The sequence below is a fragment of the Hylobates moloch genome, unplaced genomic scaffold (genome assembly GCF_009828535.3).
Source record: "Hylobates moloch isolate HMO894 unplaced genomic scaffold, HMol_V3 SCAFFOLD_2, whole genome shotgun sequence".
NCBI classification, from domain to species: Eukaryota; Metazoa; Chordata; class Mammalia; order Primates; family Hylobatidae; genus Hylobates; species Hylobates moloch.
This window is the reverse complement of record NW_026652277.1, coordinates 66,727,694-66,754,801: the sequence shown is the minus strand read 5'-3', so window position 1 is coordinate 66,754,801 and position 27,108 is coordinate 66,727,694. Positions and strand designations below refer to the sequence as shown.

General features: G+C 36.3%; 1 protein-coding gene across 7 annotated transcripts in view; it reads left to right on the top strand.

Annotated features, from left to right (window-relative positions):
• CLOCK (clock circadian regulator) overlaps positions 1 to 27,108 on the top strand; it is a 118,337-nt gene that overhangs the window by 51,311 nt on the left and 39,918 nt on the right. For 4 of the 7 annotated variants that reach the window (XM_032151348.2, XM_058434345.1, XM_058434354.1 and 1 more), the window contains 7 exons: positions 7,358 to 7,449; positions 10,301 to 10,457; positions 14,035 to 14,124; positions 17,124 to 17,183; positions 17,864 to 18,012; positions 20,769 to 20,860; positions 26,043 to 26,132. In XM_032151348.2, coding sequence (XP_032007239.1) covers positions 14,078 to 14,124; positions 17,124 to 17,183; positions 17,864 to 18,012; positions 20,769 to 20,860; positions 26,043 to 26,132 — 438 coding nt within the window. In that variant the 5' untranslated portion in view covers positions 7,358 to 7,449; positions 10,301 to 10,457; positions 14,035 to 14,077. Of the gene's footprint in view, positions 1 to 7,357; positions 7,450 to 7,622; positions 7,706 to 10,300; positions 10,458 to 14,034; positions 14,125 to 17,123; positions 17,184 to 17,863; positions 18,013 to 20,768; positions 20,861 to 26,042; positions 26,133 to 27,108 lie in introns of those variants that run through there. The other 3 variants (XM_058434357.1, XM_058434363.1, XM_032151397.2) reach the window with 3 other exon arrangements.

Below are 27,108 nucleotides of genomic sequence, written 5' to 3'. Positions count from 1 at the left end.
GAATAAGAAGTCTGTGTACAGTAAAGTAGAATAGGAAATGAGGAAGGAGAAATAAGACTAAAGCTAGAAAGGAAAATTGGTGTCTTGGAATGTGATAAATAATCTTCAGAAGCCTTAAAGCCCTGAACAAGTTTTTCATTATTTGCATTATATGTGTTTGTGTTAGTAAATACTGTAAATTGGATTTTAAAAAGTTTTTATAGTCAGCACAACTTGAACTATATTAGAGTGGTAAGCAATCATTACATTTTGCCACAGAATAGCTTATCAATATGATAAGTGTATAAAGGACTTAGTGTATAAAGTCCTTAAGTGTATAAAGTATAAAGGACTTAGTGGTCAGAAGGAAGGCTAGAGTTTAGAGAAACATGAAAAAGAATGAAGCATTTCTCATAGAAGATAATCAACAACCTAACCAATCATTGACTGCCATTATATTTAGTCTTCCCGACCATGTCAAATAAACTTGCTTTACTCCCTTGTGCCTTTACTAGGAAGAGAAACCGAGGGTCCAACAAAGATTATGAGCTGGCACAGTTTTTTTTTCTTTTTAAAGACCAAACATAAATAAGTTAGAGCTATATTGTCAGTTTTTTTGTTTTTGTTTTTTGGTTTTTTTTTTTGAGACGGCCTCGCTCTGTCACCTAGGATGGAGTGTGGTGGAGCAATCTTAGCTCAATGCAACCTCCACCTCCCGGGTTCAAGCAATTTTCCTGCCTTAGCCTCCCAAGTAGCTGGGATTACAGGCGCCTGCCACCACGCCTGGCTAATTTTTGTATTTTTAGTAGAGACGGGGTTTCACTATGTTGGCCAGGCTGGTCTTGAACTCCTGACCTCAGGTGATCCACCCGCCTTGACCTCCCAAAGTGCTGGGATTACAGGTGTGAGCCACTGCGCCCAGCATTTTTTTTTTTTTTTAATGTTTGTGTTTTTTGTCTTTTTGCATCAGGTGGATCACATGCTATCCCAGTTTGTGAAAGAGAGGGGTTAGGTGCTTAAAATTGAGGATACAGAGGGTCTTTTGGATATTAGTAATGGTGAATTCTGGGGTAACACTAGCAGAATGAGTGGGAGGTGGGGTGGAACACAAAATTGTTGCAGAAGAGATCAAGGAACTGACTGGCCAGTTTGGGGGGATCATTTTGTGTACACTGAAATTCAAAAGAGGTATTGGAGAGGGTCGCACCCTTCGTGGAGTGAAGGGGCTTATCCTGGGGTTTGTGAATGACTGCAATAAGGAGGGGATGATAGCCGATGTAGTCTGGTGGCATGAGAGTCAAAGCTAGGGTTTTAGGGAGGGAGAGAATAATCCAGAAATGACAGTGAGTTACAAGGAAGTTCACCCCACCAACAGGGCTTGGTCATCTGAGATATGGGAGAATAAATACATTTTATCTCACATGGGAGAGAAGCCATCGTTTGAAAGGGCTGGAGCTAGAGCAGAACTCCTAGGGGGGGAGAGAGGCTACGGTTGGTGCAAGAAAGGTGAAGAGTGTGCAACAATAATACTGAGGAAATAGGATATTTTAACGATGATATGTACCATGAGTTCCAGAAGACACTGCGAAAGGATTTCGGGAACTGGGGGAGGAAGAGAAAAGGGGTCAGTGTAGGGACATACAGAGCATATAGGGATGAAAGTATATAGGGATGGGGGATGACATGGGAGTCTTGGGCATTTTTTGTTGACTGATGTAAAAAGAATGGAGGGCATAATGGGATTCGCTTTGATGATCTCCTATGCAGGTTGCTGTAAATACTGAAAGGGAAGTGTTGGTGAGAGCTGGGTTTATCGAGAGAAACTGGATTCTGTATAATTTTCTGTTGCTGCCATGCAAATTACCATAAACTTAATGGCTTAAAACAATACAAATTTATTGTTTTACAGTTCTGCAGCTCAGAAGGCCAGCACAAATCTCACTGACCTGAACTCAGGGTGTCAGCGGGCTGCATTTCTCTCTGGAGGCTTCAGGAGAAAATCCGTTTCCTTGTTTTTTTCCAGCTTGTAGAGGCTACCTGAATTCCTTGGCTTGTGGCCACCTTCTTTCACTTTCAAAGCCAGCAACTTTGCATCTTTTTAAAAGAATTATTTCAATAGGTTTTTGGGGAACGGGGGTGTTTGGTTACATGGATAAGTTCTTTAGTGGTGATTTCTGAGATTTTGGTGCACCTATCACCTGAACACTGTTCCCAATGTATGGTCTTTTATCCCTCATTCCCCCTCCTATCTTTCCCTTCCCCCTGAGTCCCCATAGTCCATTGTATCATTCTTATGCCTTTAACTTGGCATCTTTTTGACCCTTCTTTCTGGTATATCAAACCACAGCTAGGAAAGGTCCTTTGCTTTTAAGAACTCACGTGATTATTTTGGACCCACTTGGATAATGCAGGATAATCGCCACATCTCAAGATCCTTATCCTTAATCACATCTGCAGTGTCCTTTTTTGCCATGTGAGGTAACATCTTCATAAGGTCCAGGGAAGAGGGAATGGACATTCTTCGGAGGCTGTTATTCTGCCTACCACAGGGCTCCCTCTTTCTTCCTGCTGGTGTTAGGATGAAGGCCAGGTGTAGAGTGGTTATAGCTTCAGGTTTATGGTACCTGATTACATGTGAAATTCATTCTGAGGCTTGTGCTCTCCCTCCACCTTCAGGTTTTATGTGGGGCTTACTTGGGGCTGAGGACAGATGTAGGCCTCAGTCTTATCTCTGAAAAGGGGATAAAGTGCTCCTATATTCTGTGGGCAAGATCAGTCTACTACATGATTACGAAGCTCAGACGTTACTTGAAAAATATATATTAGTTGAATCATTGGAATAGTATTGTCCCACTAAGGGAACTGTATTAATTTTTTAGTTTTTGTTTATTTAATGAGGTTTAGTGAATATCTCATATCTTGACATTCAGCAGGCTAGAGTTATAGTGTCAGTTGATGTTTGTCTTGAGCCAGAATCCTCTCCGGTTCTAAGAGGTCTGGTTCATAAAACTGGTTTGGGATGTGATTCTTATTCTTACAGGTCAGTTTTCAAACTTAAATTGATTGTAGAGATAGCTGTAAAACCAAATATGTGTTTTATTTTGCCAGTATCTTATATCGGTTGTAGAGATGGCTAATACAATTCAATATTGAATAAATTGAGAACTACTATTTAATTTCATTTTTTTCTCATACATTAAACAACGAATCTAAAAAGTATTAAATATTTGGGCCTTTGCAAGTTAAAATAGTTCTTCTCTTAGAAATAATTATTGTTTCAGTTATAATACAAAATCAGTAATCTGCAGAAGCAAGTTAGAATTTTTCATAAATGGTAATAAACATAGTTAAGGTTTGTTCCTTAGGTTTTGTATTATACCGGTCAATTAAATTTCAGCACTACTTTTAATTAATGTTAATAGATCCATCAGTTCCCGAAATACCTGTGGTATCAGAATTAACAAACCTAAATTCCAAAGTAGGTCAGTGGGTCAGTAGGTTATTAGGTTAGGGAAAAACTGTAGTTTTAATTTTTAAAATTCAAATTCCTGAGTTAGCCATTTTTAATTAATAATTTTAAAATTATTAACTAGATGAAACTTTTTTTTCTTTAAATGACTAGAACATAGAAAAATAGTCTCTCTTACTTAAGTTTTTGTTCTCTGGAATGCATAACAGGTTGTGTTTTATCTTATTTTCCTCCTCATTTATAGCTAGGCCTCTAGTATCGGACAGTTAAAAGAAAAAGAAAAAAAATGCAGCACTTAAGTTTTCTGATTATAAAAGTAATGCACGTTCATGGGAGAAATTTTAGAAAGTACTAAAGAAAGAACAAAAAATACCATCCATAAACTCCCTAGGAGCAATCACAGTTGATACTTTTGGTATATTCAGGTTTATGTCTGATATATTTTCATTCCACTGTTAATACAGTTAGACATTTAAATTTGTTCTAGCTTTACTGTTTTTATTTTATTTTATTTCTTTGGAGACAGAATCTTGCTCTGTCACCCAGGCCAGAGTGCAGTGGCGCTATCTCGGCTCACTGCAACCTCCGCTTCCTGGGTTCAGGCGATTCTCCTGCCTCACCCTCCCGAGTAACTGGGATTACAGGCGTGTGCCAACATGCCCAGCTAATTTTTATATTTGTAGTAGAGATGGGGTTTCACCATATTAGCCAGGCTGTTCTTGAACTCATGACCTCAAGTGATCTACCCGTCTCGGCCTCCCAAAGTGCTAGGATTACAGGCATGAGCCACTGCGACTGGCCTAGCGTTATTATTTTTAATAATATCTCAGTGAATATAAAAGTTTAGATGCATCATTGATTATTTTCTTATTTCTCAAAGTGAAATTACTGGGTCAAAGGGCATACTTTTCAAACCAATTTATTTTTTAAGAAAGAGAAATTCCTCCTTTTCTTGATTTATAAATTCCTTCTATTCCTAGTTTGTTGAATGGTGTTTTTTTTTTTTAATCATGAATAGGTGTTGGATTTTGTTAAATGCTTTTTCTGCATCAATTGAGATCCCTCATACGATTTTTATCCTTTATTTTGTTAATGTGGTGTAGCACATGGGTTGGTTTTATTAATATATGTTGAACCTTGCTCAAATCCCAGGGATAAATACCACTTGGTCATGTGGTATAATCCTTTTAATTTACTGTTGCGTTTGGATTGGTAGTATTTTGTTGAGAATTTTTCATCAATATTCATCAGGAATATTGGTCTGTAGTTTTTTTCTTATGGTGTCTTTGGCTTTGATATCAGCATAATGCTGGCTTCATAAAGAGTTTGAAAGTGTTCCCGTTTCAGTTTGTTGGAAGCATTTGAGGGGGATTGGTATTCTTTCACTGTTTGGTAGAATTCTTCAGTGAAGTCATGTATATGGTCCTGGGCCTTTCTTTGTTGGGAAGTTTTTGATTTAATATAATTACAAGTTATACGTGTCTGCTCAGATTTTTTTTTTTATTTTATCATTCTAACTTATTGATTAATTTGTCTATTCTTAAAAAAACTATTTACTCTCTTGTAAAGTCATCTGTGCTGTTCCATGCAGTCTTCTCTTTGTTGTATAGCATTCCATTATATGAATACCACATTTTGTTTATCCATTGTACTGTCAGTGAACATCTGGGTTGTTTCTAGTTTTAGACCATTGTGAATAAAGCTGCTGTGAACTCTGTTCAGATTTTCTATTCATGATTCAGCCTTGGTGGTAGATGGCATACTTCTAGGAATTCATCCGTTTTTTTAGGTTATCCAATTTGTTGGTGTATATTTATTGAGCTGTCTCAAAAAATGCTTTTTTATTTCTGTGACATCAGTTGTAATTTCTCAAAATTTCTGATTTTGAATCTTATTCCTAGTGTAGCTGAAGGTTTGTCAATTTTGTTAGTCTTTTCATAGAAACAACTCTTAGTTTTGTTGATTTTTTTTTTTTTCCTATTCACGGTTTTATTTCTACTCTAATCATATTTCCTTCTTTCTGCTCTCTATGGGCTTTGTTCTTCTTTTTCTAGTTCTTTGAGGTATAAAGTTGCGTTGTTTGAGATCTTTTTTTTTTTTTTTTTAAGCACACCTGCTGGCAGGAATCCTTCTTCATTTTTAATGCAGTCATTGACTGAAATAAGATTCCCTGTCAGAACACTTTCGCTGCATCCCATACATTTTGGTATGTTGTGTTTTCGTTTGTCTCAAGGTGTTTTCTAATTTCTCTTCTGATGTCTTCCTTGACTCTTTGGTTATTCAACAGTGTGTTTAAATTTCATCTGCTTATGAATTTTCTAGTTTTCCTTCTGATACTGATTTCTATTTTCATTTCACTGTGATCAGAGAAGATACTTAGTATAATTCAACCTTAAATTTGTTAAAACTTGTTCTGTGCCCTATTAGGTGATCTGTCCTAGAGAACATTCTCTGTGTACTGGAGAATAATGTGTATTCTGCTGTTGTTGGGTGGAATGTTTTGTGTATGTCTGTTAGGTCCATTTGGTCTATACAGTTGGCCTTCTGTATCTGAAGGTTCCACATCTGTGGATTCAACCAACTGTGGATAAAAATATTCAGAGAATAAAACCATTTACAAATAATACAAATTTAAGAAACCAATAAAGAAACCAATATAGTGTAACACCTATTTACATCGCATTTACATTCTATTATGCATTATAAGTAATCCAGAGATGATTTAAAGTATGGGGAGGAGGCACATAGGTTATATGCAAATACTACATCATTTTATATAAGGGACTTAAGCATCTGCAGATTTTGATATTAATATTTGGTGGGGGGTCCTGGAACCAGTCCATCTCAGATAATGAAGGATGACTGTACTGATACACTGTTTAAGTCTGTGCTTTCCTTCTTGATTTCTCTTGGATTATCTGTCCATTATTGAAAGTGGGGTATTGACATCTCCTGCTACTATTGTATCAGCTGTTTCTCCCTTCAGTTCTATTGATGTTTGCTTAACATATTTGGGTCCTCTGATGTTGGGTGTATATATATTTATAATTGCTATATTTTCCTAATGAATTGACTCTTATTACTATATAATGTCCTTCTTTGTTGTATTTGACTTTACATCTATTTTATCTAAGTATGGTCACTTATACTCTTTAGGCTGCCATTTGCATGGGATATATTTTTCCATTCTTTCACTTTCAGCTTCTGTTCTTAAATCTGAGGTGAATCTTGGAGACAACATGCAGTTGGTTCTTTTTTTTTTTTTTTTTTAATCCATTCAGCCACTCCATGTATTTTGATTGAGGAGTTTAATCCATTTACGTTTAAAGTAGTTACTGATAGAGAAGGGCTTGCTGTCTTTCTTGTAGTGCTGTTGTCCCTCTTTTCCTTTCCTCCTGTTTTTCTCTGTGTTTCTTATTTATTTATTTGTTTGTTTATTTATTTATTTATTGTAGTTGTGCTTTGACTCCCCTCTCATTTTCTTGTGTCAATCCTCATGTGATTACCATGGGGCTTATATATAAAAACACCTTATAGTTAAAACAGTCTGTCTTAAGCGTACAGCAATCTAACTTCAATTGCGTATAAAAATTTAACTTTCTTACTCTCCCCTTGTTATTGATGTCACAATTTTATCCTTTTATGTTGTATACTCATTAACATTTTTATAGTTACAGTTTTTTAATACTTTTATCTTTTAACTTCTGTACCAAAATTAAGTGATTGTTTTAGTTTATTCATGTTTTAAGTTATTTTTCTTTTAGAAACAATTTATAGAATTTAAAATTGGTTATATACATTTTTGTGACAGAGTTCTAAATTTTATGTTTAAAAATTATTTAAAAACCCTTTTAATGATAAACTTCTATGTAAGTTGAATAAATCTAACATTTTTTCTTGTTTAAACAGAATTCTGAGACTTATGGTTGGTCATATAGAAGAGTACCTTGAACCTATAGTTTCCTGAAGAATCAGTTTAAAAGATCCAAAGAGTACAAAAGGTAAAGAAAGGTGCATCTTAGAATGCATCATAAAATGATATTTTTCCAGAAAAATAAAAGAATCCATCAACTATTTAGACACACTAATTTAAGGAAAGTTTAATTTTAAAAAATTTTTGTGTGTTAATTTACCACCAAATGTAGTACCAGCTATGTTCTGATAATTACTTTAGATACTGGGGATTCAGTGATGAACAAGACAGAAGCTGTCCCTGCTGTCGTGAGAACTGCCTTCTAGAAGAAGAATAATACACAAGTGAGAAACACAAATAATACACAAGTGAGAAATTTGTGGTTTGTCCTGTGCAGAGAACTAAAATGGATAAATGGATAGTGTAAGGCTGGGCACTGTAAGCCTTGTGCCTGTAATCCTAGCAGTTTGGGAGGCTCAGGTGGGAGGACTGTGTGAGCCTAGAAGTTTGATACCAGCCTGGGCACCAAACATTTTTGGTGAAGACCCCATCTCCACCAAAAATTTAGAAATTAGCTGGGCATGATGACATATGCCTGTGATCCCAGCTACTTGGGAGGCTGAGGCAGGAGGACTTGAGCCTAGGAGGTTGAGGCTACAGTGAGCTGTGATTGTGCCACTGCATTCCAGCCTGGGAGACAGAGTGAGACCTTGTCTTACACATACAAAAAAAGGGATAATGTGGTAGAGACTGGTGACTGCTTTCATTAGGCAGTCAGAGATAGCCTAATTGAAAAAGGGGAATTTTAGTTGAGATTGGAATGGCAAAAGGAGCCAGCTGTGTGAAGATCTGAGAGCAGAGCTTTATAGGTAGTGAGAACAAGAAAGACAATGAAATGTTTGAGGAACATAAAGAGCAAAGAGCATAGTGTGACTGGAATACAGTAAATGATGGGGAGAGTATATGGATATCAGTTTGGGGGAAAAAAACTGGGAGAGAAGCAAATTCACAGAAGAAAGTTAAGTGTTCTGTTTTAAGTATATGACATTTTGGACACCTTTAAAATCTGTAGAAATGTCTAAAAAGCAGTTGGATATCTGACTGCATTTGACAATCTATTCTAGGGGTGCGGATTTGGAAGTCATTGGCATGTAGAAGTGTGATTTATCTAGGAAGTGTATACAGATTTAGAAGGATTCAGCCCTGGCACATGCCAGTATTAATTAGAGGAGAAGGAGCAGCCAGCAAGATGAGTAGAAAAGCAGGAGAATATTCTGTCACTGGAACCAAGAAAAGAAAGTATTTAATAAATGCAGAAGTGGTCATCTACATCACATATTGCTTAACGGTCAAATAGAGAATAAAACAGCCATTAGACTTGGCAATATGGAGATTTGGGATAACTAATAAGAGTGAGCAATTTGAGTGGAGTGGTGGGGCTGAAAGCCTAATTAAGAGTGATGAAGAAAGAATATGGGAAACTGCTAGAGATGGCAAACAATACAATTAAATTTCATTTTCTCTTGAAACCTCACTGAAGCTAAAGTAAGAAGATTTTTATGAAAGACATAACAGGACAGAGAGAATGGAGAAGAAACAGTAGCAACAAAATTTGGGACTGCAAAAGGGAGCATAGTAACTTTCTGCAAATCCCAGGATCTTAAGCCTGCTGTGGGAAAGCTGAAACAAACTTCTTGGCACTATAGAACCTCTATAATTTTCGTGAATTGAAAACTATTTCTGGAAATAGGAGTGATGGCGGCACTAAAACAGGATGATTTGTTGCAAATCTATTTAAGGGGTAATTATATTCCATGGATCCTTTTCTTAACTTTGGAACCAAAGCGACCACCTTTTTCCTATCTTAGCAGAAGTCTGGAGATTTATTCCCTAGTAAGGATAAAATAAAGGAGCCACAAACATGGCTGAGAATGGGGGTGACATGTTAAAAATAGAAGGGTTAAGAACCCAGGGTGCCAGGTTTTTATACTCTTCAGGCAAGAGTTGAGAAGATACATAATTCTTTTCTCTGAATTATAATCATCTTAAAAGAAAAGATCTAAAGATTCTGACATTGAGAATTCCCCAAAGAAATATTTCAACCTGATAGCCCTACAGTAAAGTTAACAGTCAGCAAGCTGTATCACACAGAGCTTCAGTTTTTTTAGTGCTTACCCTTAAATATGAGCTCATGTTCAGAGATCAGTAGACAGCTGAGGAAAAGCCTCTTATGTGCAAGACAAAGGCCAAACCAAAAGGTAAAACACCAAGTTAGGGGAAATGGAGAGCAGTTAGGCAGGCGAAAGTTAAACGCAAACTTTAGATAAAGGTAAGAGGGATGGTATATCCATGAAATATGAACGAGAAACAGTAAGAAATGAAATTAGAAACGAAAAACTCATTGGAAAGTTTGAAAAATAAAATCTATTGAAAGTAGAGCAAAGAGCCAAAGAAATGGAAAATGGTAGAGAAAAAATAAGAAAATTACAACTGTCCAGGATCTCCAATGTTCAAATAAGTGCTCCAGAAGGAGAGAAAGGAAACAGAGGGGAAAAACAAAGAATAGAGAACAACTCAAGAAAACTCTCCACAATTAGAGGACATGAGTTACCAGTTAGGAAAAGCCTGTCGAGTGACCAGTACAGATATAAAAACAAGCCAAAACAGGGCACATCACTGTTCAATTTTAGAAAACAAAGGAGCTTCCAGAGTGAAATAAGTAACAGGTCACATCTAAAGGATCGGTAATCAGAATGGCTTTGCACTTCTTGACACCACACTGGAAGCTAGAAGATAGTGGAGCCTTCAGCATTCAGAGGGAAAAGTGATTTTCAACCAGGTATTCAGTATCCAACTAAACTATTGATTAAGGATAGACTAATGACAGTTTTAGACTTATGAAGTCTTAAAAAATTTGCCTGTCATGTCCCCTTTCTTAGGCAGTTATTGGAGGAATTACTCAACAAAAATAAAGAAGTAAACTAAAAAAGATGAAGGCATAGGATACAAGTAACAGGGAATATGACCTAACTAGAGACCCAGGGAATCACCAGGATGATGATGAATAATGATCACAAGAAGACAGCTGGTCCTCAGGTTAGTAGATAGTTTCCAGTCCCAATAGAAACAGGTTGGAAGATTTTCTAGAGATACGGCTGTGAGAAGGTGAAATTGGTAGAATGTGTAATGTGTTTGAAGAAATAGTAGATATAGACAGGGAACAATTTGTAGCTAAGTTGGTGGTAAGTATAAACAAAACTAGGTAAACAATGAAATGGTAACTCTAGAAAAAACTGCTCAAAAGGAAAAGTGATTATAGTATACTATATGGCTCAGCTGTGAATTGGCATTTACGGAGTCATAATGATGTTAACTCCAAATATAACCACCTAACCAAAATTATGATATTGAGAAATTGGGGAAATGCGCGTGTGTATGAATAAAATAGTAATGTGATGCATGTTGAGCTGGGAAGTCATATCACCAGATGACTCTGATCTCAAGTTGCTTAAGTAAAGGAGCATTTGATTCCTAGCTGTAACTTGATCCTTTATAATTGGGGAACTTTGTTTTTTGGAATTTTTAATTTTAATTTTACTTTGTGTGGGTACCTAGTATATATATTTATTTATGGGGTACATGAGATGTTTTGATAAAGGCATGCAATATATAATAATTACACCATGTAAAATGGGATATCATCCCCTCAAGCATTTATCCTTTGTGTTATAAAACAATCCAATTATACTATTTTAGTTACTTTAAATATAACTGGTGAATTTTGGATTCCAGTAACTGCAGCTGATCCTTTTGAAGACATTGCCTATCATTGTGGTCTGATGTCGAACTTAAAAAATAATGAAATGTATTCTATATTAGATTATATGTTTGACATTCCACTTCAGCTTGTGTAGGAAAGTGGCATGGCATCTGTATCCTTAGACTCCACAGCATGGACAAGTGTGACTCTAGCTAGTCTCTCTCTGAATTGAAAGTGTGAGACTTGCAGTAGTCTGCAAACAAAGTATTTGGGCTGTTCCACCTTACCAGTTTGTCTTGTTAAAGTTAATTTGACACCATTTAAAAAAGTTTAGGGAAATCTTCTAACATTTGCTCTAGGGTGCATGTCCAGCCTATTTTACTTATTCCTTTCCCTTTCCCTTAAGTAAAATGTGTATGTCAATTGGCTGGAAAGACGAAGATCTTGTGCTAGACTGTTAAGAGTTATATCTGACCGGTCATGGTGGCTCACACCTGTAATCCCAGCACTTTGGGAGGCTGAGGCGGGTGGATCACCGGAGTTCGGGAGTTCGAGACCAGCCTGACCAATATGGTGAAACCCCATCTCTACTAAAAATATAAAAATTAGCTGGCTTCTGGTAGTCCGGGCCTGTAATCCCAGCTACTTAGGAGGCTGAGGCGGGAGAATCGCTTGAACCTGGGAGGCGGAGGTTGCAATGAGATGAGATCGCGCCACTGCACTCCAGCCTGGGCCACAGAGGGAGACCCCGTCTCAAAAAAGAGAGAGAGAGATGTTATGTTGTTCTATTAGCTGGACAACAAATAATTTTTAGAAGAATATTGTTAACGACAGTAGTAAAACAGCCTAATAAAGCATCAGCCTGCATCTTCTAAACTATATTGGATTTACCCTTCTAGTAGTCAGCAAGGCTCTTCCTGTAGTATAACCCTTAATTCTTGGTGTTGCCCAGTCCCCGCCACCACCCCCCGCCCTTTTTTTTGGTAGTTTGTTTTATTTTCTACTTTTTGATAATTAAGCCATACCGATGGCTTACTGGGTGCCTTATAAGGCTCAGATCTGGCCTTTTGAACTTTTTACTGTTAACAATTATTTTTGAATTCACTGAAATTTGCCCTATTACTTTTATACTGTTCTTCTTGTTCTAGTGATAGAATCAGCCTCAGTTTTTACCATGAAGATAAATATGTCTGTTGGACCAGAGGGATGTACTTAGGTGGTCTTTAAATTCTCTTCTACCTCTAAAATTCTGTAGTTCTGTGTTCCATCTGCTGATGCTACCTCAGACACTTAAAATCACATCATTTCATCCTGGTGTTAGTCCTTTTCATTTTATTATTTCTATCTTTGACTCTGCCACTCATTTTCTTTTAAAAACTCTTAGCCCTGGGTATGGTAGTGAGCACCTTTAATCCCAGCCTACTCAGGAGGCTGAAGTGGCAGGATTGCTTGAGCCCAGGATTTCAAGGCAGCAGTGAGCTATGATCATGCCACAGCACTCCAGCCTAGGCAACAGACTAAGACCCCATCTCAAAAACAAAAAGAAAAAAAAATATTCTGAGCCCCTCACAGTTCTACTTTTGCAGCCGTAACCATACAGGCAATGCAGCAATGTTACCAGGGTTATTCTCATTTCCTTTCATGAAGGTGCATTTGAAAACAGTGACTGAATGTTTAGAATCTCATGTTCTTGTAATATCTTTAATCTTCTCTGGTTTAGAAATGCTCCATTGAGCATTTCCTTTGAATGTTGAACATTGTGTTGATGCTCAAAAGCTTTCAGATTTTGGAGCATTTTGGATTTCAGGTTTTCAGATTAGGGATACTCAACCTATAGAATATAGAGAGACAAATTTTAGGCTTGTGATCCAGCTTTAAAGCAGTAAGTTTTACTTCCTTCAATTTGGGTATGAGACTCTTTATAGTAAGACTGTCCTGTACTTGACTTGCCTTTGCCAGTTTACCACTTGTATTCTCAAACTTTATGGTCTAGTAATTAAAACTTTAAATTGTAACATCCCAGGTTTTTCATAAGGAAAATGCTAAACCTCTTAGTTACTCAAATACGATATTCTTTTGTCTCACTAAGGCCTGTGCCTTTACAAATTGCCATTCCTATCGCTTGAAATTCTTTCACCTATTACCTGTTTCTGTCCTCCAGCCTTTTGCTTCTCAAACTTAAGTGGTCATACATTATCACATGGAGCCCTTGTGAAAATGTAGATCTGGTTTATTAAGATTTTGCCTTTGAAAACAAGCTCTCAGAGGATGGTGATGCTGCCCATGCCTGCACCATATTTGCATTAAAAAAGAATTTTGACTCCCTGACAGACTTACTGTCATCAAGAATATTTCCTCTTGTTTCCCCCCTCTAATTCCCACGGGTAGACATAATTGTTCCTTGCCCAGTGATAGCATTACACAGTATATACCTTCATTATACCTCTTACTATAATTATTTAGATTTCTATCTTCCTGCTCAGTTGCAAATTTTTCCTACAGGGACTGTGTCTTTCACTGTTATGTGCCCAAACCCTGCTGTACTGTTTAGCAGAAAATAGGCTTTCAACAAATATTTATTGCGGAATAGATGGTGTTATTACAGACTATTTGTGGTTATATAGTCAAATATATACTGAATATTGAGAATGTCCATTTTATTTTGATTGATAGTAAAGAGAAAGTTAATATGAGCCTGAATTACTTTTTTTTTTGTAGTTGTTTTTTAGGAGGGAAAAAGAAGCCTCAAATGTACCTCAGCCATAGGTATTTGCTTGAAAATAATGTTCTGGTCTTCAGTACAAACAAAACGTTTTGAAGTCTCTGTGATAACATATAGTATTTCTCAAGATAACTTGGTGGAAGTAAGATTTTTAGAAAACTAATGACCATTTATTTTTCTTTTCACCTAAGGAGAAGTACAAATGTCTACTACAAGACGAAAACGTAGTATGTTATGTTGTTTACCGTAAGCTGTAGTAAAATGAGCTCGATTGTTGACAGGTATGTTTTTGAAGACTCAAGTTATATATAGTTATTTTAAAATGCACTATTAGAATAATGGTCTATATGAAATGGATAGGAGTTTTATGCCTAAACATAATTACTATTGCATTCAGTTTCTGTATTAAACAAATATAGTGTAAAAAAATAAGTAAGGTATATCAGTATTTTCCAGAGCCAAAGTCAGCAGCATATGGCTTGTGTGTTTTAAATGAGTCCTGACCTGTAATTTTTAGTGATTTGGTCATAGCTGCTCTGAAGGAAATTCTGACAGTTGCAAATGTTTCCTTGGAACCTTCTAGAGTCCTTTTTCTTCTTACCTAACTTCATCCCTTCAAGCATCTTAGCATTTGTGACTGATAAGAGGTAACTATAATTAGGATTTCATTAGTTAAAATTATAATCTTTACATCTTACTCTTGGGAAAAGGGTAAATCTCCATATTCCTTTGATTTTAATACTTGAAATTTTTGGAGGAGGGTGGAAGGGGGCAGTGAGGGTTAAAAAACTATTGGGTACTGTGCTCACTACTTGGGTGGTGAGATCATTGGTACACCAAACCTCAGCGACACATAGTCTACCCACATGAAAAACCTACACATACACCCCTGAACCTAAAGTAAAAGTAGAAAAGACTTTAAGTTGTCTTTGTTTTTTACATTTTAGCATCTTATGATAATTTAATTGGTAGCACTCTTTTTCTTAAGGGCACATAAAATGGTGATCTTAACAGTCAATAATATCTTAAATTTGATATAATCCAACAACATTTTTAAAGCATCTACTCTGACAGCAAATGTACAGAATACTTTTTTACATGTTATTTAACCTCAATAATTCTGCAAGATTTTACAAATGAGAAAACTGTAGGTCAGAGAGGTTAAATAACTTGTTTAAAGTCACATAGCTAGTAAGATATGATCTGGAATTTTTACTTGTGTTGGTTTGTCTGACATTAAAGTTGTTATGCATTTATTGCACTGTTCGGTGTGCTCCATCCATTGGGGATTTAAGAGTTTTGCAGCTAGACTTGTACACAGAAGTGACTTTTGACATCTTGGGACAGCTTTTCTCCCTTTTTATGAGCTAGATAGTAAAGATGTATACTCCACCAGAACTTAACATCTGAGGAGCAAGAAACTTCCTTAAAGAGGCCTGCCTGCACTAGGTCAATAGCTTTGAACTGTGCCATAGTTACAGGTGGAATTAATGATAGTCTTTTTCTTGGAGAAGATATTTCTTTACTGCCTTTGATGGATAAAATATGAATTTGGCATTATGCTTTTCCTATTCTAGATAGTATGACATCTGGGGATGACATTTGTGTTTTCAGACATAAAGCAGTGATTATTAATATGGGTTCCTTATCTCTGAATGTCGTGAAAGTTATGAACTCTGTCCTCGGAAAATTCATATACATACAAAAATTTTTTATAAATTTCAGGGCCTACATAGAATCCCCAAAGTTCATACATGCACCTCCACCATGATAGGAGGTTACAGGTGATCTCCATAGTGATTCCATTTGATAGCATATAGGCCTTTATAGGCCATAGAAAGGTGTGGCTAAAGGAGTGAATAGTGAATTTATATAAAACCTCATAAATCGGCAGAAACTTTAATATTGCTCCTAGGGTTGAGTTAGCCCCCAGTGCTCTTGATTTTATTTTTTAGGAATAGTCTTTCCTTACATCTTCCCATAGCCAGCCCCTTCTTGTGACTTAGATCCTAGCTCACATGTTCCCCACTAACCACTCAGACTCTTGTAACTAAAACATCACCCCTTTAAAAAAAATTAAAACTCATCTCTTTTTTTTTTTTTGAGACGGAGTCTCGCTCTGTCGCCCAGGCTGGAGTGCAGTGGTGCAGTCTCAGCTCACTGCAAGCTCCGCCTCCTGGGTTCACGCCATTCTCCTGCCTCAGCCTCCTGAGTAGCGGGGACTACAGGTGCCCACCACCACGCCCGGCTAAGTTTTTGTATCTTTAGTAGAGACTGGGTTTCACCGTGTTAGCCAGGTTGGTCTCCATCTCCTGACCTCGTGATCCGCCCGCCTTGGCCTCCCAAAGTGCTGGGATTACAGGCGTGAGCCACTGCGCCTGGCCTCATCTCCCATTTTTATACTTATTTCTATCTACTAGAAAATGAGGCTGGGTATGGCAGCTCACATCTGTAATCCCAACACTTTAGGAGGCTGAGATAGGAAGGTCATTTGAGCCCAGGAGTTCAAGACCAGCCTGGTCAACATAGCAAGACCCCATCTCTACAAAAATATTTAAAAAACTAGCCAGTCATGGTAGCATGTACCTGTGGTCCCAGTTCCTCAGGAGGCTGAGGCAAGAGGACTTCTTGAACCCAGGAGGTTGAGGCTGCAGTGAGCCATGTTTGTGCAACTGCACTCCAGTCTGGGCAGCAGAGTAAGACCCTGTCTCCAGAAAAAAAGGAAAAACTATAGGAAAGCAGCTAAATGTCTTGTTCATTGCTTACTAAACATGTCCAGAACAGAGCACATGAATGCTAATACATACTTGTCAAATGGATTAGTAAATGAATGAAATGTATAAATATAAGTTAATGCATTAGATTGTGATGTTTACAAGTAATTTGTGGTTTTATAAAGTAAATATCTAAGAAAAAAATTATGCTGTTATAGTTAACAAAAATAATTTTATATAATGGCAAACACTGACTTTCTGTAAGTTTGCACTGATTACTAAAAGTTTGAAACAAGATATTTAAACTGGTTAAATTCTTGTTTAGCGTGATGTGTTCATAATATAGCTAAGTATAAATACTTTTACAATTTATGTAATAAGCTTAAAAATAAAATTATTACTGAATTTTGATTTTCAAATGTTTACTAGGAAATAGGTTAGTAGTTTGAATTTTATAACTCATTAACTTTACAAAAATCATAGGGCATAACTGAGTTGATTTACATGTCATTTTAATATTGCTGTTGCTTAGTGAGTCTGCTCTTTCTCTATCCACTTTCTTTTAGAGATGACAGTAGTATTTTTGATGGGTTGGTGGAAGAAGATGACAAGGACAAAGCAAAAAGGTAGTTTGATTAGAGATATAAAATAGTAAATAAATGAATAATAGATAAATATAATGGTAAATAAATAGTGAATTAATGATTTCCAAAAGCTATGTGCTTTAGGAGTTTAGATATATTAGCAAGGTGGAAGAACTTAGAATATTGGTATGTAGTTTATAAATTAAATATCTTCTGACCTTTTGGAAAAGTAGTATGCTTTGCTTAAACAGACTGAATTAGAAAATCTAACTTCAAAGCAGATAATTACAGGTATCATAAAATGATTGTTTTATAAGTAATCAAGTTTATTTTTCTCAATAGCTCTTTGTTTACTGGTTACTGCTTCACACAGAATAGCGTCTTTATTCATTTAGTACATATATTTATAATAACCATATAAGTTAACAATCACTGGAAGTATTAGATTAAATAAAACTTGTGATTTGAATGCAGTTTTTCTTAGTGGCATTTTCATAAAAACATGTATGTCAAATGCATGATTTGTAAAATTTTCTGTAGTAGTAAACTAAGCTGAAAAATTATTGCCCAAATTAACTGTATATTGTTGGTAACCTAGGAGATATTTGTTGCCATCTATGTTGATAGAAGTACGTGCTGTGTCATGTCTAAATTAACATTGTATTAAACTACTTGTGTAATTAAATGGATTGTTTAAAAAATGCATATTTTTCATTTCATAGAGTATCTAGAAACAAATCTGAAAAGAAACGTAGAGATCAATTTAATGTTCTCATTAAAGAACTGGGATCCATGCTTCCTGGTAATGCTAGAAAGATGGACAAATCTACTGTTCTGCAGAAAAGCATTGATTTTTTACGAAAACATAAAGGTAAATTTTTAACTTTGTAAAATGGAACAGACTCTCAAAGCATTAGTTAGAATCTTGGCAGAGATGCTTAAGATTGAATGCTTCCTTGGCTTTTTTAAGAGAGAGAAATCAATTGCATTTTAAAAGATTTCCTAATATGTTCATTCTTTCATTCAACAAACATTTACTCCGTGCCTACTACATGCTAAATCCTCATGATGCAGGGTAACAGTTCTGGATTTCAAGTAAGTCAAGCCAGGGCAGACAAACATGTAAGCACATAATTACAAATGTGAGTAGTGCTTGTAAACTGTTTGCAGCAGAAACACAGGAAAGAGTATGTCAGGGAGACTTTAAAAATAGTTGATTTTTCAACTGAGTCTTTTAGATTAAGGAAGACAGCATGTCACACAAAGGGAATATGTGCAAAAGCAGAGAGGCAGGGAGACTTCATTGTCACTGAAGCATGTTCGTGTTGGAAAATTATGGGTGTATTTGAAAGAAAGGAAAAAACTAGATAGTATAAAGTTCTTATGTGTCATTTTAAAAGGTTCAATGTATATCTAGTAAATCAACGCTATAAAATAAATATTTGTTAATAGAAGAAGATCATCTTGACAAATGAGTCATGGAAAGAAAATTTAAAGAATATTAAGAATTTTGGTAACATAATAGATTTAAAAAAAAAAAACTGTAAAAGGAGATTTCCTTTTTCAAATGCAAATGAAACTGTTAAACTCAGGACAGTTAGTAATTAGTGCCTCTGTTTTACTTCCGCCTTCTCAGTTGGTAATGCCTTACCGGACTGGTTTATGCTCCACCACTCGTTGAAACTGTTTTTGTTAATTTCACTAATGACATTACCTTCCTATCCCTCAATAAAGCAATAGCTTTTTCTTATACCTCATCTTCTTCTGCATCTGTACAGCACTGGAAATTTTTATCCCTCCTCCCTTGGCTTCCCTTATATTGTACTTTCACCTCCCCTTGTCTAACTGAAACTAACTTCTTTCCTCTCTTTCTACCCTCTAAATGTGACATTCCTAAGTCTTATCCTTGTTCTCTTGCTTTCTGTACACTCTTTCTCTTGCTTATCTCATTCCATAGCTTCAGCTATTGTGTCTCTATTAAACTACCAGATTTCTATTTTTAGATGCAAACATTTTAGCCATATATTTCCAGATAACTTCTAGATCTTTCTTTTGCATGTCCTCAAACTCAGTGCATCTAAAATTGAATTTATTTTCATTTTGTCAAGTTACCTCTTTCTCTTAACTTGCCTTTTTTCATTTTTATACCACCATCCTTTTAGTCACCTAAGACTTAAACCTGAAAAAATTTTAGGATTTTTTTTCAGCTTCCTTAGCACCGTATCACAGTTGCCAAATTCTGTTGATTCTTTTGTAAACATGTCAATATTTATTGCCACCACTATTATTACATTTTACCTCTACAAATAGTATCTCACTAACCTCAGTGCCTATTGTTAAATGGCACACTCATTGAAATCAGTCCAAAGATACTAGGAGTTCAATAAATGGTTGTTGAATGAAATGAAATGCATATATTTCCCCCTGACAATAGAGGATGAATTTTGGCATTAGGTAATTTTTTTTTTCAAAATCAGATACATAATTCTCACAAAAATGATATTTCTGTTAAGGTAAAAGGATTTTATATACATATCATCCTAAAATAGGCCTATGTTGAATGAAACTTGACTGGATTTGTTTGTGGATTTAAATCCTTTTCCCAAGTGTATATAATTGATGTGAATTTGAAAAGCACAATTATATTCCACACATTTAGTAGCTCTACTTCTTAGTTACTCTTCATATTCCACTACAGGCATTTCTAATATGCTAACTTTTGATGAGGGACAGTATGCTGTATTTCTCTATCTGATGATAAAATCAGAATTTAGTTTATACTTCTTACTACAAAGTAGAGTATATTTTGTAGAATATAGTCTATGACATAGATTTTTATTCTGCCTGCTTGTTTTAATATGTCTACATTTAAAAATAGAAAAACATTTGTTACTAGGTTTCATCATTTATGAATAGCTTTTTCATAACTAAGTCTATTAGAAGTATGTAGTGAAATAAAATAGTAATAATTGTGACAAACGTATGTCCCACAGCAGGGATCTCCAAATTTTTGACCAGCTCTCTGCTATTGTACAAAGAGGACACTAAGAAAAATCACCGTGGGAATATTACTGTAGTAAAGTTTTTGCGTAAAATGTTAATTTAGTCTCTTTGATTAATTAAGATAGAGCACTTAAGATTGGGAAGAAGCTTTTTGCCCAGCAGTAGGCAGGCCTAAGGCCTTTTTTGTTGAAAGCAAACCTAGTGACCTCTTTGGCCTTTTTCAGCTAATTTCCCTAGTGCTGCTCTAGATATTGCTATTTGAATGGCAAGGGAAGGAAAAGGAAAAAAAGAATTTCTTCAAAATTCTTGGAGCAAAAATCTCCTTTGGTCATTGTGTCAAATAGGAAGCAATCTCAGGCCCATCAACAACATAACTATCAGAGCACCAAGAGAAAAACTGAAGAGACTGGTATTACCAAGAGACCAAATCCAAGGAGATAACTTGCCATGTTATCTCAAATACTTCATCATACCAAAACCTGGACCTCTTGATATCTACCCAATAAATGTTAATGCCTATGGTTGTCATCTTTAATTAGAGTGGGAAGAGACAAGACAACTTGTAGGGCTTTTGTACTCCTCTGGTGGTTGGAGTATGCCACTAATATGTCAATCTGTTTACAGAAATCACTGCACAGTCAGATGCTAGTGAAATTCGACAGGACTGGAAACCTACATTCCTTAGTAATGAAGAGTTTACACAATTAATGTTAGAGGTATGTCCAGATTTAATTTTTGAAAGTTTTATTTTCCTCAAAAAAGAAATCACAGGGTGACTTAATATACAGGTGTACCTTGGTGATATTGCGAGTTGAATTCCAGACCACTGCAATAAAGCTAATATTTCAATAAAATGAGTCACATGAATTGTTTTGTTTCCCTGTAGTCTATTAGGTGTGTAATAGCTTTATAGAAAAGATGCTGATCATACCTAAATTTAAAAATACTTTATTGCTAAAAAATGCTAACAATCATCTGAGCCTTCAGCGAGTCTTAATCTTTTTGCTGGTGGAAGGTACTGCCTCAGTGTCAGTGGCTACTAACTCATCAGGGTGGTGGTTGCTGAAGGTTAGGGTGGCTACAGCAATTTCTTAAAATGAGTCAGCAATGAAGTTGCCACATCGATTCACTCTTCCTTTCAAGAAGATTTCTCTGTAATGTGCAATGCTGTTTGATAGCATTTTACCCAGAGTAGAACTTCTTTCAAAATTACAGTCAGTACTCTCAAACCCTGCTGCTGCTCTATCAACTAAATTTATGTAATATTTTGTATCCTTTGCTGTCATGTCAACAGTATTCACATCTTCTTCAGGAGTAGAGTCGATCTCAAGAAATCACTTTCTTTACTCATCAGTGGAGCTACTCCTCATCAGTTCGGGTTTATTAGCAGATTGCAGCAATCAGTCACATCTTCAGACTCCACTTTTAATTCTAATTCTCTTGCTGTTTCCACCACATCTGCAGTTACTTCCTTCACTGACACCTTGAACCCCTCAAAGTTATCCACAAGGGTTAGAATCAACTTCTTCTTAACTCTTGGTAATGTTGATATTTTGACCTTCTCCCATGAATCACAAATGTTCTCATGCCATCTAGAAGGGTGAATTCTTTCCAGAAGGTTTTTGGTTGACTTTGCCCAGATCCATCACAGAAATCACTATCTGTGGGAGCTGTAGCCTTATGAAATGTATTTCTTAAATAAGACTTGAAAGTCAAAATTATTCCTAGACCCATGGGCTGCAGAATGGGTGTTGTGTTAGCAGGCATGAAAACAACATTAATCTCCTTGTACATCTCCATCAGCACTCTTGGGCAACCAAGTACACTATCAGTTAGCAATAGTATTTTGAAAGAAATCTATTTTTTCTGACCAGTAGGTCTCAACAGTGGACTTTAAATATTCAGTAAGCCATGTTGTCAACAGATGTGCTGTCATTAGATGTCCTGTCATCCAGGGTTTGTTGCTCTATTTACAGGGCATACTTCTTAAGGACTTTGGGACTTTCAGAATGGCAAATGAACATTGGCTTCCACTTAAAAGTCACCAGCTGCATTTGCCCCTGACAAGACAGTTAGCTTGTCTTTTGAAGCTTTGCAGCCAGCTTTGGCTTCTCTTTTCTAACTATGAAAGTTGTAGATGGCATCTTCTCCCAGTAGAAGGCTGTTTCATCTGCACTGAAACTCTGGTATCTAGTGTAGCAACCTTCATCAATGATCTTACCTAGGTCTCCCAGATCACTTGCTGTTGGTTCTACATCAGCACTTGCTGCTTCACCTTGCACTTTTATGTTATGGAGATGGCCTCTTTCCTTATACCTCATGAACCAACCTCTGTTCTCTTCGAACTTTTCTTCTGTAGTTTCCTTACCTCTCTCTGCCTTCACAGAATTGAAGAGCGTTAAGGCCTTGCTCTGGATTAGGCTTTAGCTTAAGGGGATGTTGTAGCTGGTTTGATCTTCTGTACAGACCACTCAAACTTTCTCCATATCAGGAATAAGGCTGTTTCACTTTCTTATCATACATGTGTTCACTAAAACCTTTCTTTTTCATTCACAACTTTGCTACTTGTTTGGTTGCAAGAGGTCTAGCTTTTGGCCTGTCTCAGTTTTTGACATGCCTTCCTCCCTAAGCTTAATCACATCTAGCTTTTGATTTAAAGTCAGAGATGAGGGACTCTTCCTTTCACTTGAATACTTAAAGGCCATTGTAGAGTTATTAATTGGCCTAATTTCAATATTGTTGTGTGTCTCAGGGAATGGGGAGCTCCAAGGAGAGGGAGAGGGATGGGGGAATGGCCAGTGAGTTGGTGGAGCAGTCAGAGCACACACAACATTTAAATTCGCCACCTTATGTGGGCGAATCACCATTACAGATATAATAATAATGGAAAAAGTTTGAAATAGTGCAAGAATTACCAAAATGTGACACAAGAGACACAAAGTGAACACATGCTATTTAAAAAAATGATGTTGATAGACTTGCTTGACCCAGGGTTGCTACAAACCTTCACTTTGTGAAAAAACAAAAAGCAAAACAAAACCCAGTAACTGAAGTTCAATAAAGCGAAGCACAATAAAACAAGGTATGCCTTGTTAATACATAATCATAAATAGATTATGTTAATACATAATCATAAATAGATTATGGCCACGTCTCAAGTCTAAAGCAAGGTAGAGTATTTTGCAACTTGAGTTATTTTTCTGTTTGTATTTTAGATGGGACAATTAATTGTGTGATTAATTCTTTATGTATTCAGCAGAAATGTTACCATTCGAAAATGTTAGAGTATAAATATAAACATTTAAACCTGTACTTTAAATCAGAAAAATAAGTGAATAATTTTTATATATTAACTCACTGAATCCTTACAATACTCTTATGAAGAAAACACTAGTATCTATGTGTCATAATAGCTGGTATTTATGAAGTAGACAATAGTGTCTGTTTCTTGCTTTCGGATGGGGAAATTGAGGAACACTTGTCTTCTTTTTTTTTTTTTTTTTTTTTGGAGACGGAGTCTTGCTCAGTCGCCCAGGCTGGAGTGCAGTGGCACAATCTGCCCACTGCAACCTCTGCCTCCCAGATTCAAGTGATTCTCCCACTTTAGCCTCCCAAGTAGCTGGGATTACAGGCATGTGTCACCACGCCGAGCTAATTTTTTTATTTTTAGTAGAGACGAACTTTCACCATGTTGGTCAGGCTGGTCTCAAACTCGACCTCAGGTGATCCACCAGCCTTGGCCTCCCAAAGTGCTGGGATTACAGGTGTGAGCCTGGCGAACAGTTGTCTACTTTTGACCCTATTATGAAATAATAATACTGGCATTACTGTACTAAAGGGTTTAAAAAAATAATTCATGAGTTTGCTCGAATGACAAGATTTCTACTTCTATATTAGCAAAGACTGGGTTTGTTTGAGCCATTCTAGAAGATAGGCATCTACTCAAAATAAGTTCTTCGTGATATCCAGATTTCTTTCCCAAAAGAAAGGGACAAGGGGGAGGGTACCATTTTCTATATATTCGTCAAATTACATAGAGTTAGGAAAGGTTACTCTAACTCCCAGCTCTATAAATTATATACTGCAAGTATTTTTACTTGTGCTACACTAGTGCTGCAGATACAAGGATTAATAATATATACATGGTTCCTACCAGAGGTCACTATCCTTTTCGAGAGCCATTTAAATAAACAAGAAATTAGAATTTAGTGTGTTAACCATTTTAATAGAAGAATCCCTCTTATAGTATCTTTTCTGCTGTGTATCTTCTACTTCTCCACTGGATCTTCCTTTCCCTTAGACTACAAATATACTTGCTCTTTTTTCAAATGCCTTCTCTTATACTTCACCCCCTTAGAACTGTTTGCCTTTTTCTTCCCTTCTGAAGTTCATGAATGAGTGACTTGTAATAGCCTTCTGCTTTTGTACTCATTTTTAAACTCATTGTAGTCTGACTTGCCTTCTTGTTAATATAACTTTTTGAAAATCACCAAAATTCATTTCTCATTTTCTTATTCTTTATCTCATTTTATACCAAACCATTCTTCTCCTCTTCACTGTCATTCTCTCTTCCATTGATTCCTTGATGACAGTGTATTCTGTCTTCTCTATGATTTTCTTTTTTGTAATTTTAATTTTTATTACTATTTTGAGACAGGGTCTCACTCTGTTGCTCAGGCTGGAGTGCAGTGACATGATCGTGGCTCGTTGCAGCCTCAACTTCCTGGGCTCATGTGATCTCGCCTCAGCCTCCCAAGCAGCTGGGACCATAGGCATGTGCCACCACGCACATGGCTAATTTTTTAATTTTTTTCAGAGACAAGGTTTCGCCATGTTGGTCAGGCTGGTCTCAGACTCTTCCCGCCTTGGCTTCCCAAATTGCTACCGTCACAGGCGTAAGCCACTGCACCCAGCCTTCTCTGTCATTTTCTCTGGCCTTTTTCTCTTCCTCATCCCTTATATGTAGATAATTCTTCTAGGATTTGTCTTTTGTAGATCTCATTTCTTCAGCTGTCACTTCTGTGCCTAGGATTCTCAAATGAAAATACCTTGTAGTGTATAAAGTACAAAATTGCTTTTTTATTAAGTCTTGTACTCCCTACTCTGACTTCTCTTCTGAAATCGAACTTCACATTTCTCAGTGCTTGCTCAAAGTACTTTCTTTATTCTTAATACTACTGATTTCATTCAGATTCCCATTAACTTCCTTAATTATTCCAAAAGCCACTATGATTTTCCTAACTGAATTTTCTTTTCCCTCTAAATCCATTTTACACCCTGCTTCCATACTACTCTTATTGAAGCACAGCCCCCTGCCCTAAAATCTTCTGTTGGCTTACCATTGTATACAGAATAAAATTCTTATGTCTTAACCTTACATTCAAAGCCTTTTATGATATGAACTCAGTCTAATTTTTCACCTTAATTTCCTGCTACTCCCTTTTACTTTATTCTTCATTTATCTCCTTAAACTTCAAATGTACACCTCTGTGTTAACATATCCGTGATAATAACAAAGTGTTCCTTTGTGTGCCTACAAAACATTGTTGATGTCTTGTATGCTTTGGAGACATTAGCATCTTCAAATAAGCCATAATACTGTATATACATGGTTGGATGATGTAATATACCTAGTGATGAACGTAGAACATTGTCTCTATCTTTTAGAGACAAGTTGTCCAATAGATGGACAGAGAGAGACTTTTTTTCTCCAGAAACATTTAAAAATGAACAAAGATACATACCAAGGTATTGTAAAGGGGGAAAGCTAGTATTATATTTTGACAGAACTTTAGATATTTCCATATTAAATCCTTTGTCATTTATCTCAGATTTTTATTTCTGTCCTGCAAAATACTTTTTTCTTTTCATTTAACATATCATTATGTTTAATTTCAGGCTCTTGATGGTTTTTTTTTAGCAATCATGACAGATGGAAGCATAATATATGTGTCTGAGAGTGTAACTTCATTACTTGAACATTTACCAGTAAGTATAAAGATCCTACAATCTACTTCTTATTAAAATGCCTATTTTAAATATTCTAAAGCACTAGGAAGTGGACTTTGAGAGCAGTGTACAACAGTGGTTAAAGGGGTAGGAATCAGAGCTCTCAGTATGTCTTTGTTTTAGCATGTGTTTTCTCAGCTCAGTCATAACTAATCTGTAGTAACTTAATATTCAGCTATTCACTAAATAACGGGAATATGTTCTGATGCACTTTTGTCACTGTGTGAACATCATAGAGTATACTTACAAAAACCTAGATGTATAACCTACTACCCACTTAGGCTATATGGTATATATAGTCTGTTGCTCTTAGACTACAACCTGTACAGCATGCCGCTGTACTGAATACTATAGGCAGTTGTAACACAGTAAGTATTTATATGTTTAAAAATACCTAAACATAGAAAAAGTACAATAAAAAATACAGTCTCAAAGGTAAAAAATGGTATACCTGTATAGGGCACTCACCATGAATGAAACTTGCAGGACTGGAAGTTGCATTGGGTGAGTCAGTGAGTGAGTGATAAGTGAATGTGAAGGACTAAGACAGTACTGTACACCTTTATAGACTTTATAGACACTGTACACTTAGGCTACTTTATATAAAAATGTTTTCTTCAATAATAAATTAGCCTTAGCTTATTATAACTTTTTTACTGTGTAAACTTAAAATTTTTTTTTTAACTTTTTTACTCTTGTAGTAACACTTAGCTTAACACTTTGGGAAGCCAATGCTGGCAGATTGCTTGAGCTCAGGCGTTTGAGACCAGCCTTGGCAACATGGTGAAACCCTGTCTTTAAAAAAACATAAAAATTAGCCGAGTGTCGTGGTATGCGCCTGTGGTCCCAGTTAATCGGGAGGCTCTAGTAGAAGGATTGCATTGAGCCTAGGAGGCCAAGGCTACAGTGGGCCGTGATAGTGCCACTGCACTCCAGCCTGGGTGACAGCAAGACC